Raw genomic sequence first — 19,689 nt, 5'->3', positions numbered from 1 at the left:
ATTAACCTGGTCAAATCCCTTCAGGCACCTCAGCCTAAAGACTGAAACAACAACGTTTGTTGTCTCCTCAGGGCTTATCAGGTCTTTAGGAGCTGCAACCCCTGTGATGTCCTGTACTCAGGAAGCACACAGCTCGTGGGATGGGGTCTCTGAGCGTGGACAGGGAGGGGATGTGGGGACACAGAACCAGCTCCCATCAGGGACATAGATACAAGCAGGGACATGGGCAGGCAGTGAGAGTGGACTGCTGCTAGAAATGTTGTGTTAGAGAAGGCTCAGGCACCTCCCTGCCATCCCCTGTAGGGCAGGCGCCTTCCCTGGGACACCCCCTGCTCTCCTCTTCCTCCAGCACAGCCTCTGCCCTCAAGCCCCCGGTATCCCCAGCAGGAGCTGCCTCCTCTGCAGGCAGAGCTGCAGCACAGGAGGGTCTGCTGAGTGTCCGTCTGTCCCTCCCTGGCCTTGCCTCCCATGGCAGCAGCACGCTGGCATTCCTCCTGGCTTCTCCAGCTGGCCGTGCTGCTGCTGGTCTTGTTTGCAGGCTGGCTAGGGATGGGGGCTTCAGATGCACATGGAGTGAGCCCTCGGTGTGCTTGGGGGAAGGGGAGTATGGGAGCATGGCGACAGATTGGGGGGTGTGGAGATGGACACTTTGAGCTTGGATGTCTCTGCTTTCAGCAGTGTCCAGATTATTCTCAGGTGAACTTCTGAGTGCAGTTTTCCTGCAACACAGATCAACTGAAACCATGGAGAGGATCCACAGGATCCACAGTATTTCACGTGCAATAAGAAAGAAATGTACAGGATTTCTGCCTTAGAGATTCTCTACAGGAGTAATGGCTAAGCTAGAAGAAAAGATACAAGTCTTCCTATGTTATTTACCTCTTGGTGTAGGACAGGACTGACTCCTGCATTGTCTACAGCAGAGTCCTCTGCTCCAAAGCACAGCCTAAGGCAGCATCAATCCAACTTCAAGAAAGGGATCTGCCAAATATCTTCATGGAAGTGATCAAGCATGTTGGGAGGCTTAAATGAGAAATTGAAATCCTTTTCCTTAGATAATTCTAATGTTAATAATCACCGTCTTTCTGTTCCTTGGGCAGGACCCCATGCCCAGAACAAGCATATGCCCAACATCAGCTCAGTGAGCGAGTTCCTCCTGCTGGCATTTGCAGACACGCGCGAGCTGCAGCTCCTACACTTCATGCTCTTCCTGGGCATCTACCTGGCTGCCCTCCTGCGCAACGGCCTCATCCTCAGCGCCGTAGCCTGCGACCACCGCCTCCACACCCCCATGTACTTCTTCCTCCTCAACCTCGCCCTCCTCGACGTGGGCTGCATCTCCACCACTCTGCCCAAAGCCATGGCCAATGCCCTCTGGGACACCAGGGCCATCTCCTATCAAGGATGTGCTGCACAGGTATTTCTCTTTGTCTTGTTGATGTCATCAGAGTATTTCCTTCTCACCATCATGGCCTATGACCGCTACGTCGCCATCTGCAAGCCCCTGCACTACGGGAGCCTCGTGGGCAGCAGAGCTTGTGCCCAGATGGCAGCAGCTGCCTGGGGCAGTGGCTTTCTCAATGCTGTCCTGCACACGGCCACTACATTTTCCCTGCCCCTCTGCCAAGGTAATGCTGTGGACCAGTTCTTCTGTGAGATCCCCCACATCCTCAAGCTCTCCTGTTCAGATGCCTACCTGAGGGAAGTTGGGGCACTTGTGTTTAGCTTTTCTTTGGGCTTTGGTTGCTTTGTTTTCATCATGTTATCCTACGTGCAGATCTTCAGAGCTGTGCTGAGGATGCCCTCTGAGCAGGGCCAGCACAAAGCCTTTGCCACTTGCCTGCCTCACCTGGCCATTGTCTCCATGTTCTCCAGCACTGCCATGTTTGCCTACCTGAAGCCCTCCTCCATTTCCTTCCCATCTTTGGACCTGGTGATGTCATTTCTGTATTCGGTGATTCCTCCAACATTGAACCCCCTCATCTACAGCATGAGGAATCAGGAACTAAGGAATGTAGCGAGGAAACTCTTTGGATACCTGCTACTTTATAAACAATAATAGTTCCATCATCCCATCATTACTATACTCTCATAATATCTCAGAAAATATTAGGACAAGCTTCTTTTTTTTTTTTTTTTTTGTATTTTTTTTACTTCATTGTTTTCTGAAACTTGTGCTTTATATATATACATGTATAATGTTTTCCTTAGGCTCCTGCCTGCAAATATTTCATGCATTTTGACCAACTAGTTTCCTGTACCTTTAGAACAAGTTTTCCTGTGTAGGTGCAGACAACAAAAAGTCATGAGAACTTCATTGGTCTCATCTGCTGTCTCTTCCCATCTCCTCTGGAGCTGGGGGGGCAGCCCCAGCACGCAGGAGGTGCTCAGGAACAAGAGCCCAGCTGCCAAATGGAGGAGCAGTCCCGGTGGCCCTCGGGCTGCACCTCACTGCCTGCTGGGCTCTGCTGAAGGGAATTTATCACATGACTCCAGGCTGGTGTGCAACTGAAGCGTTTATTGAGTATACATTCTTGCATTTATACCCTTAGCATCTTTGCATGTGCCGGGTATGCTACCAGGCAAGCTCACTCATTGGTGGCTATACTGGTGTTCACGCGACTACCACGCTCTTACTCTGCTCGTTGATTTGTTGCCATGCTGATCGCTTGTGCTGGTTGTTTTCTCAACTCCTCAATTGTTACTTCTTCTTTGACGTTGTGCAACTTGTCTTGTACCTTATCTTGCATTTTTCTACTAGCTACTTTATTTCTGTGTCTAGCAGATTCCACAGGCTTCCAAACTGAGCTCCCATAATTCCCCCTTTTTTGTTTCTGTGAGCCAAGCCAATTGCACTGAGCATAAAAGCATTTTTTGTAAGCATTGAAATAGGCATGGTACAACTAACAGAATCACAATTACCATAATCAGCACTACAAGCGCTCCTCTTATAAGTTTTCTCAACCATCCCCCTATTCCCAGGCTTTACAACCATGATTCCAGCCCCCACGTACTAGTTGTTAACTTGTCTTTGAGCTCCTTGAGTTTGGATAATTGTTGGTGAATCGACTGAGAATTTTCACTTAAGTTCATACAACACATGCCTTCAAATTTGTCACACCCATGACTTTGTGCTAACAATAGGAAATCTATTGTGGCCCTGTTCTGCAGTGTTGCATGTCTAACAGAGTCAGTGTCGGTTAATAATGCACTCAATGCCACAGAGGTTGCATTGGTTTGCTTAGCAAGCCAGCATCCTAATTTGTTAAGCGTTGTTAGCGCTTGAGCAACAGCAACACCAGGTGCGAAAAACGAAGCAGTGATGACTTTATCAGCTTGCCAGAAATCTAGATTGTCTTTGCAATTCTCCTAATAATGCTGAACAAATTGTTTAGCGCGCCTATGGTGCTTTGTAATATTTAGTATCATTAATGTATTAGGTGTTAAATAAGGTTAACTGACCAAAGATACGTGGTCCCCCTTTGATATGTGATGGAATACCCTGCCATGCCCTGTCACCACAGACGAGAAACACTCCGGGTGGCAGTGCTAGCAGGACATTTGAGGATCTAGACACATTAGGAGAAGTGTAGTTGCACCACATTGATTCATTGCGGTATATTCCTAGTCCAGGTGTGACATTGATTGCTGTGAGGTTACTACCCATATAGTTAAACCTTATACAGGCTGGTACATTAACACAACCTAAAATGTTGAGTTCTTGTGGTTCCAGTGTTGTTTGAGGAAGGTTTGGTTCCCAGCCATCCCAATTATTCATCGTTTTCTTGCTGATGTTCCCTGGACTGGAGCTGTTCCAACTGTGGATGAGAAGGCTTCCACTACTGGTGTTGTTGATGTCACTCAGATGCTCCTCTCTTAGTGGTATGCCGACTAAGCACGTCGTAAACGGGTTATATGCAGTCGCCATGGACAGGCAGATATGCTCTTGCCCTGTCATGTTGGCGAGGGTGACCCAGATGTTTTGTCGAGGCTGGATGGAGACCCAGGATCTTCCAAGGCCGCAGAGTCTGAAGAGGATGATGGTTCCAACAAGGGTCATACTGCTCGCGCTGGAATCCATTTTGGTCCTCCTTCTGTGGAAACACAAGCATACCCTCAGCCCCAAGTTATTAAAGAGTATGGTCCCTCCCACGCCCCAGTATTGAGATTACGTTTTTCGACTAATGGTCTTTCTTCATATAATGAGGTGAGGCCTGTTTCTTGTGCCCCACAATGCTTTACTGTCGGGGATACCTCTTCGTGTGAGAAAGGCATGGTTAGGTGATTCATCACATATAGCACTTTTTCTAATCCCTTTTGTGGTGTTTCCATTTTTTCCCTCTTTTTTTTTTTTCTAACAAAGACTTAACTGTTCTGTGTGTGCGTTCTACTATAACTTGTCCTGTCAGAGAGTGGGGGATTGCCGTTTTACGGGTTATACCCCATGTGTGAAAAAACTTTTTCGTGGAGCTTCTGACGTATGCGGGTCCGTTAGTTTTGATCTCTAGGGGAATGCCTAAAGCTGCAAAGGCAAGGCAAAAGTGTGCCTGAACATGTCTGCTTGTTTCCCCACGCAGGGGAGTTGCCCATACAGCATGTGAGAAAGTATCTATAGATATATGGACATATTTCAATCTGCCAAATTCAGGAACATGTGTCACATCAGCTTGCCAAAGTTGTAGTGAGCTAAGACCTTTAGGGTTCACTTCCTGTGAAGGTCCCTGTAGCTGTTGGCTGTCAGGGCAAGTTTGTACAATAAGTTTTGCGTCTCCTAGCAGAATAGAGAATTGCTTGGCCAATGGTCTAGCAGGCTGGTGAAAGAATTGAATGGAGGTGCAAGCTTGAAGTAGTTTATTAGGGACTGGGGGTTGTATGGCCAAATTGGTTAAAAGATCGGCTCGAGCGTTGCCCTCAGTGAAAACGCCTGGTAGCACAGTATGACTGTGAACATGTATCACACAATATGGGTACAGACGTTGCTCAACAAGGAATAGGAGCTCTTTGAATTTTAAAAACAGCATCTCGTTCTGAATGGGGGGTATTTGTGCCCTTTCTATTCATTGTACTTCTCCTACAGCATATTGTGAATCTGCCACAATGTTTAGTGGTTCATTGGACCAATTTTTAAAAGCCATAATAATAGCATGCAGTTCTACAATTTGGGGGGAGCCCTGTACCATATTGATCGTGTGCTGCCATTGTCCATTTTTCTCCCAATCAAGATATTCCTTCACAATGGGTATTACGATGGTTTCAGGCTCAATTCCGGCTATTTCTACAATTCTTTCCCTGCCTCTTTTTATTAAGGCTGCAAACATCTCCACTCTTGTTGCTAGTGTCTTTGTGGGTTGGTGTGGCAGAAATACCCATTCCAACAAGAGTAATGGATCAGGGGCATTTGGATCCCATTGCGCTAGAAGAGCTAGGGGTTGTGGGTCCTGGTTACACAAATAAAGTTGAATAGGCAATCCTTCTGCTCATCGGTGACATTGCTGCTTCATGAGTTCTCCTTCTATGTGACTCAGTGCTGTCTTTGCTTCCTTTGTCAGTTGCTGAGGCACGTTGATATCATTGTCACCTTTCAGGAGATCGAACAATGGTGATAGTATTTGATTATTAATTCCACAATAGTTTTGTATCCAATTAATATTACCAATAAGCTTCTGTAGATCATTCAATGTCTTAACTTCTTGTGTGATGGCAATGGCTTGGGATTGAATGGTTTGTTGTAAGATTTTCCATGTTGTAAGTATTTCCATGGTGCTTCTACTTGGATTTTCTTGGGGGCTATCTGCAACCCCCATGTTTGCAGTTCTTGTCTCAGCCCCTGAATTATTTCATGGGTTAATGATTCTGTAGGCACTGCTACCAATATATCATCCATGTAATGGTAAATACAGGTCTCGGGATACTGTTTTCTAATAGGGGCCAGAGCTTTAGCAACATACATTTGGCATACGGTTGGAGAATTCTTCATCCCTAGTGGAAGAACAGTCCAGTGATATCTGTCCATAGGTTCGCTTTTGTTTATTTTTGGTACCGAAAATGCAAATTGCGGTGCATCCTTAGGGTGGAGTGGAATGGTAAAAAAACAGTCCTTGAAGTCAACAATAATAATATTCCAGATATGCGGAATCATGGTGGGAGGAGGCAAACCTGGTTGGAGAGATCCCATTTCTTTCATGACCGCATTTATTTTTCTTAAGTCATGTAGTAATCTCCATTTCCCACTCTTCTTTTTAATTACGAACACGGGCGAGTTCCATGGACTGGTGGTTGGGACTATGTGCCCTGCTTTCAATTGCTCCTGAACAAGTTCTTGTAGCACTGTGACCTTTTCTGCGGGGAGAGGCCACTGATCCACCCACACTGGTTTTTCAGTTTTCCAGGTGAGTTTCATTATCGGTCACTTTTCAATGGCCACTACCGAAAATTTTCAGGGCATCTCACGGTGAAGTTTCCTTGTGCCATCACGTCTCTGCCAAGAAAGCTAACTGGGATAAGAGTGGTATACAGACGTATGGAAAAGGTAGAGCCTTCTTGTGTTTTGATTGTTAGCATGTATTTGGACACATAGGTTTGTGATGATCCTCCTACTCCTACAAGTCCCTTCGTGGTTGATTCTAAAGGCCAGTCCTTCGGCCAGTCCTTCATGGCTATACCATGACATCAGCCCCAGTGTCCACCAACATAGAAATAACTGCCTGGGTAGTCTGTGCCGGTTTTGGATAATAAAATGTTAAAGTCATCATAGGCCTTGAGGTGCTGAGAGTGGCTGCCCAGAGGATTTCTGGTTGTCCTGTTGATCCAAACCCTGCATCACCCCATGTATTAGTTTCTGTACGGGGCACTATAGCTTTAAATAGTATCAGTTGAGCTAGCCGTGTCCCAGCAGGGATATGTACTGGAGGGGAGGGTATTCAAACCATTGCATGTATTATGCCTTCATAATCGGAGTTGATCACCCCCAGTAGCACAAAAAGTCCCGTAAGAGTGGTGCTGGATCATCCCAATAATATAGCACTGCATCCTTCCCCTATCAGTCCCTTGACATTCAATGGTATTTTTTGGACCTTGTTGTCCCACACAGTGCAAGCTACTTTTGTGGAGAGATCCACTCCGGCACTTCCTCAGGTTTTGACAGAGAAAGAACCCATGGTGACACATTCGGGGGGTTTTGCGAGGGAATTGCTACGGATGTCATCACGACTCGAGAGGTGGCTCGCATAGCATTCGGAGTTGGCTGGCCCCCATGGGGTACTTGTGTCATCGCGCGCCCCTGCCCCGCACTCAGCTTCCCGTTTCCCTTCCGCGGTTGTAAGGTTTGTCCCTCTGCATTATGCTTTGAGTGGCACTGGCTGGCCCAGTGCCATCCCTTTTTGGGGACATCCCTTTTTTCAGCGAGAACGGACACCAGGAGGAGCCAAACTACTCACCGGCACAGAGCCCCCTCCTTTCTGTGGGCACTTAGTGGCAAAATGTCCTATCTCTTGACACCGAAAACATCGCTTATCATTGTCCATCGCTAATGCTGCAGCGAACGCACTGGCTAGTGCGGTAGTATGGTGTTCAACAGACCCCACGTGATTGCAAGCCTCTATCATTTGTACCAAGGTTGTCCCATTAGGCATGGATTGCAGAATCTTCTTACAATCTGTGTTAGCATTTTCAATCGCCAGTTTCAACATGAGAGCCTCTTTAGTTTCATGATTATCTATTTGCTTGTCCAGTGAATCCGTCAATCTGTCTATAAACTGCATATAAGGTTCATTGACTCCTTGTCGTATGCTAGTAAAAGAAGGCTGGCTCCTTCCTGTTTCTGGCAGTTTCAGCAGGGCTTGTAATGCTAGTTGGGCTGACTGTCGCAAGATGGCATTGTTGAGCCAAGTTGTAATCGTGGGTCCATTAACGGCTCAGTTCCCATAAGCTGAGGAAGCCCCGCACCCATAAGAGGGTCGCCTAATGTTCTTTCTAAATTCTGCAGTGCCACTATCTCACACAGTTCTCTCCATTTCTGTTCCCATAACAATTTTTGAGTCGGGGTGAGGATCATAGCAGCTATTTGGCGACAATCATACGGAACCAGCAACTGACCTGTCATCACATTTTCTAATAATGATTGTGTAAAAGGCGCATGCAATGCGTAGGTCGTGACTGTTTTTCTCAGTTCCTTTATCAAGTCCCACTGAAAAACATTATACTCATTTGGCCCATTATTCCGTACTGTTACTGGAAAAGCCATGCCTATCGGGTCCCCATCTCTCAATGCCTCTCGGAGTATACCGTCCCAACGCTTGCAAGGGTCAAAATCTTTACTTGATCGAGGGGCCTCGCTTTGGGAAGAGATGGGGGCCATAGAAACATCCCTTGTCAGGGGCACCGATGGTGACAAAGGTGGAGGAAATGGGCTAGGGCTTGTTTCAGCCTCCTTTTCAAAATCAATCAGGTTGATCTTTTTTGTCAGTGCACAAGTACCTTCTTGTGCTTCGCTTGCCTGTGCCACAGCAGTTTGTACCTTTTTTTTCTGCCCACTAAGCTCTTAACATTTCAGTTACTAAACGCCAAGTTGTCATTACCTCCACTACTGTGGTATTTCCCTGAGATGCAGTGTCCCAAATAGTCCCTGCATGTTCCCAAGTAGCTAAATCAAACATTGCTGATACAGCTGGCGGGGCACCATTTTTTTTGCAAAAACTTTTAACAGTAGTTTCAGTTTATATGGATCAACTTTATCCCTCTTTTCTCTAAGAGTTTGCTCAACAATTTCACTATTGTCTCCTCCTTGGCCGATAGGTTCACCCCCATACTTCTGCCCGCTGCTCACCTGGGGTTAGGTGTGGTCCCGGGGTGGAAGCTGCAGTCCTGCTGTCAGCTCAATTCATTCAGCAGGGTTCCCTTTGGTCCCAATGCCTACGTTGCTCGTCCCAAATCTCCCATCACGTCGAGGTCACCATTTGCAGGGAATTGATCACTCAACTCAAGGCTGGTGTGCAACTGAAGCATTTATTGAGTATACATTCTTGCATTTATACCCTTAGCATCTTTGCATATGCCGGGTATGCTACCAGGCAAGCTCGCTCATTGGTGGCTATACTAGCGTTCACGCGACTACCACACTCTTATTCTGCTCGTTGATTTGTTGCCATGCTGATCGCTCGTGCTGGTTGTTTTCTCAACTCCTCAATTGTTACTTCTTCTTCGACTTTATGCAACTTGTCTTGTACCTTATCTTGCATTTTTTTTTACTAGCTACTTTGTTTCTGTGTCTAGCAGATTCCACAGGCTTCCAAACTGAGCTCCCATAGGGGGTATCCAGTACCTGAGGGAATTAGTCACGTTGGAGGTGATTAGTTGCCTAGAAACTTAGGCAACTAACAGCTTTCCGAAGATCCAGGTGAAGTCAAGTGCACGTAACCCATGGGGCAGAGCTTTGTAGGGAGCGCACCGTCATTATATGCCAACTCATTGAGAGTAATGACCAGGAAAGACCAAGAGGAACCCATGGTGGATGAATTGGCTAGCCAGCTATGGCATTACAAAGAAACTCTCTATTCTTCCCTATGAGCCTGTGTCTTGTCTATGGAGAAACTGTCCGAGTAGGTCCAACAGCTACAAGAGAATACATTTTCCTCCCCACCTCCACGAACCAATACCTCAGCTGTCAGGCGTAAGTGTCCCTCTACTCAAGAAAGGTGATATAGTGGGTACATACCACATGCAGCTCTGTGGTTTTAACTGTGTGACAACAGAGAAGCCATGAGAAAATGGGATGGAAAATCTACCTCCATCCTAGAGGCATGGATACATGAAGCACAAGGAAAAGCATTCACAAAAAGTGGTTCTTCTGAGAAAATTGCTGCTCCTGTTTCTAGTGGGCAGTCCTCCAAACAGAGTAATGAATACTATGAGCGGGACTAGAGAGGTTCTACCTCCAACCGGGGGGAGGAAGGGGGCAACTGGGTGTATTGGACTTTGAGGATTACTTGCTTAACACAGACCCACAGGAGGTGTTAGGTTTTAAAGGACACCAATGCACAGTGTAGTGTAATGCCATCAAGCTAAAAGGGCCAGAACCCAATTGTATTTCTGGAATGATGGGAGAATCCCAGTAGGTAACTGTATTGGAGGCTGATGTGAGTCTAATGGGAAAGAGTGGCAAAAGCAACCCCTTGAGACTGGCCCAGAAGCTCTGTGCATCCTTAGTATAGAGTCCTTCAGGAAAGGGTACTTCAAAGATCCAAAGGCTTACCTTTAAACAGTTGTCTACCTTGCCCACTCTCTCACAGGGCCCTTCTGCTGTGGAGGTGCTGATGGCCAATGAGCAGCAGGTGCCAATCGCTACCACAACAGTGCACCTGAGGCAGTATTGCACTAACAGAGACTCCCTGATTCCCATGCATGACCTGGTTCATTGACTGGAGAGCCAAGGAGTGATCAGCAAGGCTCTCTCACCCTTTAATAGTCCCATATGGACAGTGCAAAAATCTAATGGGGAGTGGAAGATAATGGTGGACGTCTGTGGCCTGAATGAAGTCCCACCACTGCTGTTTTTGACGTAAAACAAAGGAAGGTCAAAGGACCTACACAGGAGATCCTGAGGCAGGCTGGCCAGGTTCAGGGGGACCCCTGCTTGAGGACGGGCTGGGTATCGGTCAGTGTGTGGTGAGCAATTGCACTGTGCATCGCTTGATTTACTAAACTACATTATCATCATCATCAGCAGCAGCAGCAGCAACATCTCTTCCTTTCCTTTGCAATCAAACCATCCTTATCTCAACACATGATTATTTCGGGGGTGAGAATGAGCTATGTGGAGCTGAGTTGTCTGCCAGGATAAAGCACAACATGCTTGAAAACCACAGTCCAACAGCACAAATCACACTTTAAAAAATCACTCTCTGACATCTACAGAGAGAAGCCTTCCTCGGAGGCCAGGCCTGGCTCTGCAGGGGCAGTGCCCGTGTGCGGGGGTGCAGAGGAAAAGAGTCCCATCCCAGCAGCATGGCCAGGGAGCACCAGCACTCGGGGCATGCAGAGCTGCTCTCTTGCCACTACTGCCCTCTCCTGCTGAGCCCTGATGGTGGGGTCAGGCCCAGCTGCTCCTGGAGCTTGGTGCCAGTGCAGCTGTGGGGCCGAGCTGGGACTGCAGGCAGGGACAGGCAGTGGGCACGGCAGTGGCACAGCTGGCCTCCACTGCAGCACTTCCCTCCTAAGGGGGGATCTCCTCCAAGGTGGACTGAGCAGAGCTCAAGTGCTCAATCTGGTGTGAGCAGGCAGAGGAGAGCTCAGAAGCCCCAGGGCACACAAAAGCCCCAGCAAAAAAGCCTGGTGAGTGATTCCTTGCAGCCCTGGGGCAATGGCAGTGACCCCATGAGCTGGGTCTGCCTCCCAGCCTGCCCAGCACAGCCCTGCAGAGTGCCCCCATGCCCTGGGCACCACAGCCGCCTCGCTCTGCAGAGCAGCACCGCCAGCTGGGGCTGGAGCTGGGGCTGGGGCACTGGGGCTTGGAGGCCACTTCTCCTGAGTGTCTTCTAAGCCAATTACAGGCTCATGGCTTCTGGATACGAACATGATCCTCACTGTGCACAAGGAGCTGACAGACCGCCAACATGGAATGGTGCTAGAACATTGCCTGCAAGGTCCCTCTTGCCCTAGCATCTCCCGGGACTGGCACGGAACTGGCTCCTGAGTGTCAGAGAGGCTGGGAGCCCAGCAGGTGTGCCATGAGCTTGGAGGATCACAACCAGATCACTTCTACCTGGGCAGCTCCTGGCTCAAAAAGGGGGTGTTTTGTAGGTGTGGTATTCTTTGCTCACTGGTGCATCAGAAACACTAAGTCCAGCAGGAAGCAAATGGCTGTTAAATGGCCTGTGAGGTGACTGCATTCTGAAGTAGCTGACAGGTCACCCTTGACTCCTGGCTGGGATCTGTGCCTTTAGGCTCACATCTGCCAGTGTCCATGGTAGGGCAGCAGAAGGCACTTGCTGTGCATGTCGTTTCTGAGATCGGCTCCTTCTAAGTACCTGGTAGGCCCCATAGTGGAAGAGGTCTTGGATAGGGGTTGTCATGTCAGAGGTGTCAGCTTTTGCCTGAAGTCATCCCTTAGGACTGCTTTCAGTTTTCTACACAGAGGGGGCCACTGCCTCCAAGATGCTTGGGGCAAACTGAACCATGCATGAGGGTTTGGAAAAAAGATACCCTGGGTGCAAAGAAGGCATTCCGTATCCAGAAGTTGGAGGCAGGAAACAAAATTTTGGGGTGGTACAAGAACTGCTGGGCATATTGTGCAGGGTTCACCTACACCTTTGGGCTATTTTCCATCCTGACTTAGGTGCCACGTCAGTCTCAAGAAAGGAGTAGCCAACAGATATGAGAAAGATACTCTGAGATCATGAAAGCCGTAAGAAAGCTGCCCCTAGGAAGATGACTGATATGGGGAAGTCAGGAGAAGCCTGGCCAGGAGAGATGTGAGATTTGAGGGAGGGAAGGGGTCAGCAGAAATGAATGATTTCTGTGATGCTAGAACATTCAGGCAATGTTGATTCTGCTGTAACGCTGGCTTAAAATAGTCATGTAAAGCCATTCCCCTATTTTAACCAGTGACATTAATTCCCAAACCTAAATGCTACTCCACACCCTGACAGGAATCCACTACTCTTATGCCTGACCTCAAAGTATCCCTTCAAGCCAAAACACAGCCCATAGCCGCTTTCCTTTATCTTTAATCTCTTGCTCACTCTGATCTGATCAGCTTGTGGACCACAAGGAGGAGATGGGCGGGGATGATCAGAGGAGCTCAGCTCTGCCTCAGCATCTCCTGCCCCAGCAGCAGGAATATGACTGTGGCAGTGACTGTGAGGTCACTGCTGTCTCTGCACTTGATAGGGCAGCAGCAGGAACGTGTCACGCAAAGGGACTGGGAGGTCGCTTGTGTCTGGAGGTGGCAGGTCAGCCTTGACTTCTCCCTGGGAGCTGCACTTTTGGGCTGACATCTGGCAGTGGCCCTGCTAGGCCAGCAGAAGGCACCTGCTTGGCATGCTGACTGGGGGATCCCCTCTGCCTCCAGACCCAGGACGACCCAGGCAGAAAGAAGGCCCCAACATGGGTTGTCCTGTCCCTTCTGCTTGAGTCCATGACTGGGCAGCAGCAGGCACAAGGCTTGGCTGTGTGTAGCCAAGAAGCTGCAAGGCCAGCAGCAGGCCCCTGGCTTGGAAGCTGCTGCTGAGGTGACTTGTGTCTGTCTGGCTGAGAGGCCGCAAGGAGCCTGCTGGGTTGGGATGCCTACTTCAGGAGTGGTTTCCACCCTGATGGAGCTTCCTTTGGTAGTATGAAAGAGCAGGAGAGAAAAAACTGCCACAAAGTGTGCATTGGAAGGATGGCACTGGCCATGAGGTAGAAGAAATGTCCAGTGGAAGAACTGGTCTTGCTGCTAGAGTCTGAGGCAAAGAAGGCATTAAGTACCTCATCCTTTAAGTTATCTCGAGATCTTCACCATATTTCCCACATATCTAATAATGGTTCTCCTTAATCCTCCTTTATTTATAGTATTTTTATAAAGAGTTTTTCATTGTCTGAGAGTCACAGACAGATTGAGCTCCAGCTTGGCTTTGGCCCTTCTAATTTTGACCTGCACAGCCCCATAACATTCAGGACACAGCTCCAGACAAACTGACAGCATGCATGAGAAGGAAGCACAGAAGAATTGGAACCTGACAGCCTTCCATCCCCTACCCTTCTCTGATTCTGTGCTGCAATGCCATTCAACTGATTACAGCTGTGTTATCCAAACTTTTCTGCAAGTCCTGATGCTGCTGTCTTCTCAGAGATAGCACAATCACAGGAAGGCTGAGCTGTCTGCCTGCAGACATGAAGAGCTGACAGAATGGAGAATGGGTGTGGGCGAACCACGAGAAGCAGCAGGATTTTGCATACAGAGATCTCTTGACATTTAGAAGGAGAAGAACCCAGTACTGCACCAGAGGAAGAGTAACCCACACATCAGGGCAGCCTGGGACCCTGCTGAGTGAGCAGTGGCCAGGAGGAGGAGGGCCTGGGAACCACAAGGGATGCCATACGAGCAGTGGTGCCTGCTCACCAGGAGCCAGGCCAGCTTCCTACAGAGATGCCTTATGAGATATTTGTGTCCATAGCTATGGCTGTCGTCTCTGCCACTAAAGCTTTTGAGGAGAAAGCTAATCACTAAAGCAACAGAGCCTAATTAACTTCTTGCCCACCCATGAAGCAGGCAGGGGTCATACCATTCTCCTGCACTTGGCAATGCACATCCCCATCTTCCAGTGTCCCAGGAAAAACCCTAAGCAAGGTGTGAAGGGAAAGAATCTCCCTTCCTTGAGTAGGGAGTCAAGCCCTGACCCTTGTGCTTGGTGACACACATCCAGTTTTCCTACACATCAGTGTCACCTTCACACAGCTTTTGTCTCTTTGTCCTCACTGCCTCCAGGGTTCTGCTCTAACAAGCTCCAAGGGAGGCTGTGTCAGTGCTGGCCCTCAGGGGGACACTGCAGGAAACTTGCCTCTGACTTGGACTTCTGGAGAGATGTCTTCAGTTGTCTCTGAGTGCCTGAGGTTCGTGGGCTCATCAGCAAAGCCCCCAGAGGGGTGATTGCAGTGCCTTGGGCTGGTGCTGTGCTGCTGAGCTGGGCCAGGCTCGTGGGACAGAGAGAGCTCGTGGCAAGAGGGCCCTGGTGCAGAGAGACAGCTGTGCTCAGGAGCAGCTCCTCTGCACAGCACAGCAGGGTTGGGGGCACTGCCTGCAGAGACAGAGTGCTTGAAGACAGGCAGAAGTGGCAGGATGCACAGAGCTCACTGGGGGAGAACACTTCCCAGCCCTGAACCTGGTAAGTCTCTGGCTGGAGGGCAATGCAGTGGCAGGTCCTGGAGGAAGGAGGTGCTGGGGGTGCAGGCAGGGGTGCCCAGGGCTGTGGTGCAGAGCAGGGTCCCTGCTGTGCCCCAGGGGCTGTGTTCCAGGGCAGGGCCTCTGCCGCCTGCCAGGCTCAGTACTCAGCCTGCCCAGGGAGCCCAGGGGCTTGGGCAGAAAAAGGGCAGGGCAGGAGCTGCCTGCAAGGAGAAGGCACTTTCTGCACTCTCTGCCTGCCTCTTCCTGCTCTGATTGTGAGGTAGGCTCTGTGTTAACAGAGTGGCTGGATTTGCACAAGTGACTGAGCTTCCTATTTCACTGAACGGAGACATGAACAGGTGGTTAGTGATGAAACTCAGAATATCCCTTCCCTTCTCTTTGCTTTCAGACTGCACCAGGGCTTTTCTGAGCTGTTCTTTAGGACCTGAAATCAAGATGTGATTTTTTAACACAACCTCTGAGCGCAGCCATACCCCAGGTAAGTGCTGCAAGCAGACAGCAGCCAGAGGATGGACAGAGCAGACCTCCTGGATGTGCCCTCTGGCTGAGGTTTGCCCCCACAGCAACAACATTTCCCACTGCAGTGGAGCAGAGGTGGCTGCTGTGTACAGGACACTCAGCAAGCACAAAGCAGGGCTACAACCAGGGAGAGACAAAAAGGGCACCTTGAAAGAAAGGCAATGTAAAGGCTTTAATGAGAAAAGAAATGAGTATTATTCAGGGAAGTTTCCCCTAACAGTCTGTATTTTAACTTCTTTGCAGTGCCCTTGACGAACGGCAGGAAATGCCCAACAGCAGCTCTGTGAGCGAGTTTCTCCTGCTGGCGTTCGCAGACACACGCGAGCTGCAGCTCCTGCACTTCGCGCTCTTCCTGGGCATCTACCTGGCTGCCCTCCTGGGCAACGGCCTCATCCTCAGCGCCGTAGCCTGTGACCACCGCCTCCACACCCCCATGTACTTCTTCCTCCTCAACCTCGCCCTCCTCGACGTGGGCTGCATCTCCACCACTCTGCCCAAAGCCATGGCCAATGCCCTCTGGGACAACAGGGCCATCTCCTATCAAGGCTGTGCTGCACAGGTCTTTCTGTTTATCTTCTTGATGTCAGCAGAGTATTCCCTTCTCACGGTCATGGCCTACGACCGCTACACTGCCATATGCAAGCCCCTGCACTACAGGAGCCTCCTGGACAGCAGAGCTTGTGCCCAGATGGCAGCAGCTGCCTGGGGCAGTGGCTTTCTCAATGCTGTCCTGCACACGGCCAACACATTTTCCCTGCCTCTCTGTCGAGGTAATGCTGTGGACCAGTTCTTCTGTGAAATCCCCCAGATCCTCAAGCTCTCCTGCTCAGATACTTACCTCAGGGAAGTCGGGGCACTTGTCTTTAGTGTTTCTTTAGGCTGTGGTTGTTTTGTTTTCATTGTGGTGTCCTATATGCAGATCTTCAGGGCAGTGCTGAGGATGCCCTCTGAGCAGGGCTGGCACAAAGCCTTTTCCACGTGCCTCCCTCACCTGCTTGTGGTCTCCCTCTTTGTCAGCACTGGCATATTTTCCTACCTGAACCCCCCCTCCATTTCCTCGCCATCCCTGGACCTGGTGGTCACACTTCTCTACTCGGTGGTGCCTCCAACTCTTAACCCCGTCATCTACAGCATGAGGAACCAGGAGCTCAAGAATGCAGTGAGGAAACTGTTTCCATACATGCTTCTTAAGCATCCATGATGTGTTCAGAAGATGTATTCTTAATACTATGCAAATATTTTGATTCATATTATATCTTATCATTTTTATCATTACTAGTGTTATCATAACATTGTCATTAATAATAATGCTATCAGAAATCAAAGGATATTTGGGAAAATGATAGAACATTTTAAAAATTACTTTTCTCTGTTAATATTTTAACAATATTTTATTTGTTTTTAATAACGTAGTTCTCAGCATTCTGAATGTTACATTTTGTGTTAGTTTTTACCATATCATCTAATATAAACACATATCCAGGCTTCCTAGGTAGATAGAGACAATAAAGAAGTCAGCGGAAATTCATTGGTCTCAGTATCCCTCTCTTGCCATCTTCTCTGGAGCTGGGGGAGCAGCCCCAGCACGCAGGAGGGGCTCAGGGCCAAGAGTCCAGATGCCACATGCAGGAGCAGCCCCGGTGGCCCTCGGGGCTGCCCCTCACTGCCTGCTGGGCTCTGCCTGTGTGCTGCCTTCGGGTCGGGGCTGCTGCTTCCCTGGAGCCATGGCCATGGCCAGCAGCAGGACGTGGCCTTGTCACTGCTGCTCCCTTTGGCTTCCTCATTGTTCTCTTGTGCTTTCACATTCAACTAAGTCTTGAGGTCTCATGTATCTTGCTGAAAATCTTGTTGTCTCTACAGTGGCATCTCTTTCATTGCACAGCTCTTCCAAATCTGGTGCTAGGAATATACCCAAGGAACTGCTGCATGAATGGGCCTCTTGCTTTTCAGGGCTTCACTGTGGATCAGAATTTCAGAGTGCTCAGTGTAGTGCTGGACTGGGAGCTCCCTTCTTGGCTGGCCATGGCTCAGCAAACAATAACTGGCCTTGACTGGCCTGGGACTGTGTTTAGTCTGATGGCAAATGGCATGCTGGAGAGGAATGTGGAGCTGCTCTGTGGCTGGGCCAGGCCTCTTGTGCTGGCCTGGAGAGCGGGGCTGGCCCTGCGGGGCACAGGCACTGTGTGCTGGGGATCTGCCAGGCAAGAGAGCAGGGCTCCTGCAGCTTCACGGACCTCCACCTCCTGAGCTGGCGCTGGTCCCAGCACGGGGGCTTCTGGGGAGGCCAAGAGCTGCCTTTGTGCCAGCAGCTACGGTGCCTTACAAGGGGCTAGGGCTGTGGTGGCCATGCCCAGAGCCCTGCAGCAGCCAGTGGTGGGCACTGCCCTGGGGCCAGCCCAGCCTGGGCTGCTGGGCTGGGGAGAGGGCAGGGAGGTGGGGAGAGGTGGGCAGGGGCTGGGCTGGGCTGGGCAGTGCCCGGCAGAGGGCAACAGCAGTGTCAGGGAGCGGTGGCAGCATGCAGTGGATGGGTCCCAGCAGGGCTTGGTGCTGCAGAGCCAGGGCTGTGCAAAGGGAGCCCAGAGCTGCAGGGGCAGGGGAGAGGAGGCCGCTCTGGGCCCTTGCTGGCCTGGGCAGAGCAGGAAGGGGGCCCAGGGCATTTGTCCCCTCCCCACAGCCTGCCAGCACGTCTGCTGAGGGCCAGAGTGGCTGCTGCAGGGGCAGGGAGCTCAGCATGGCCCTTGCAGCCCCCTGCCCTGGGTCTGCCTTTGCCCTCGGCCTCGGCCCCGGCCTTGGCTCTGCTGGCAGGAGCTCTCTTGACATGCGCTTCCTGGCCTCCCCTGGCCTGCACACAGCTGCTGCCCACTCAGGCCGCTGCCACAAACGTGTCTTCACCAGCAGCACCACCCGTTGGGCTGCTTCTGATGGCCTCCCCCAGCCCACTGCCTTGATTCCTTGTCTCTGCTCGGCCCCACCTCTGAGGGCTGCTTCTCCTAGTGTTCCTGGACAATTGGGTTTACTGGACTGTGTATATTTAATGGCCTGGCACATCAGACCCACAAATGTATCAGGCTCTACTGCACACTGGTGCACAGAGTACTATAATGCCATTAAGCTAGAAAGAGGTAGAACCCACCTGTATATCTAGAGTGACAAGGGGATCCCATTAACTGTACTGGAGGCTGAAGTGAGTCGAACTGGAAAGAAATGGCAAAAGCACCCGATTGGGACTGGCCCGGAGGCTATGTGCATCCTCGGCATAGACTGCTTCAGGAGAGGGAATTCAGAGTTCCAAGAGGGCACCACAGGTGGGGCTTTGGCAGAGCTGCCTTGGAGACAAAGGACATGAACCAGTTGTCTACCTTGCTTGGCCTTCCACAGAATCCTTCTGTTGGGGGTTTGCTGAGGGGTGAAGAACAGCAGGTGCCAATGGCTACCATGGTGGCGCACCTGAGGTAGCGTTGTGCTATCCGAGACTCCCTGATTGCCGTCCATGAGCTGGGTCATCCACTGGAGAGCCAAGGTGTAGATGCAGAGCTTGGCAGCATGGTTTAGTGATGGACTTGTCAGCACTAAGGTAAAGATGTATGACCTGGGTGACATGTCCCAGAGTAGTGTCAGGCACAATGCAATTCTTTTTGCCTTCTGCATCTATAGCACAGGAAGTAGGACTTTGCCCTACTCTATTGACTGGGCAGGTCTTTTCACTCTATCCAATGTAGATTTCTGTGTCTGGAAGGGGACAATTTCCCCAATGAGGCCAATCTCATGGGTACAGCTACAGCCAATAAAGGTATGTTTTCTTTATTTTTCACCCTGAGTTTTCCACAGATGACCCAAGATAGTCCATGGATGTCCTGGTGTCTACTGAGAGTCAGGCTGAATTTCTCAGGATCCAATGGTCATTTCAATCTTACTTTATTTTATTTTATTTTATTTTATTTTATTTTATTTTATTTTATTTTATTTTATTTTATTTTATTTTATTTTATTTTATTTTATTTTATTTTATTACTTTAACTGTTTCCCGAGGAACCCCTGACTTGTCTTAGAAAGGGTTTCATGTGCTGGGCTGGGCTGAACTTACAGGGACAAAGACCACTACTGGCAGTGGACGTGTCAGACCTCCAGACTCTGCTTTTCTTCCATATGGAGGTCTGCAAAGAAGTCACCCTGGATCAATAGCAATAGGAGAATGATGTTCAAAACTGAATTGCAGCAAAATTCAGCCTTTGAAATAAGAAAATCTTTTTATTAGGTGCTCTTTGAAATCTTCTTCCTTAACTACATCTTGC

General features: G+C 49.6%; 1 protein-coding gene across 1 annotated transcript; it reads left to right on the top strand.

The window, feature by feature from the left end:
- Positions 1 to 15,662: 15,662 nt before the first annotated feature.
- LOC311216164 (olfactory receptor 14C36-like) lies at positions 15,663 to 16,598 on the top strand (the record flags this gene model as incomplete). Its single annotated transcript, XM_084297708.1, has 1 exon — positions 15,663 to 16,598. The coding sequence occupies one exon, from the start codon at positions 15,663 to 15,665 to the stop codon at positions 16,596 to 16,598; it is 936 nt and encodes a 311-aa protein (XP_084153834.1).
- Positions 16,599 to 19,689: the final 3,091 nt, after the last annotated feature.

This window comes from Netta rufina (genome assembly GCF_964035555.1).
Source record: "Netta rufina genome assembly, chromosome: 18".
Lineage (NCBI taxonomy): Eukaryota > Metazoa > Chordata > Aves > Anseriformes > Anatidae > Netta > Netta rufina.
The sequence above is the reverse complement of the archived record's forward strand: the minus strand, read 5'-3'. Positions and strand labels throughout refer to the sequence as shown.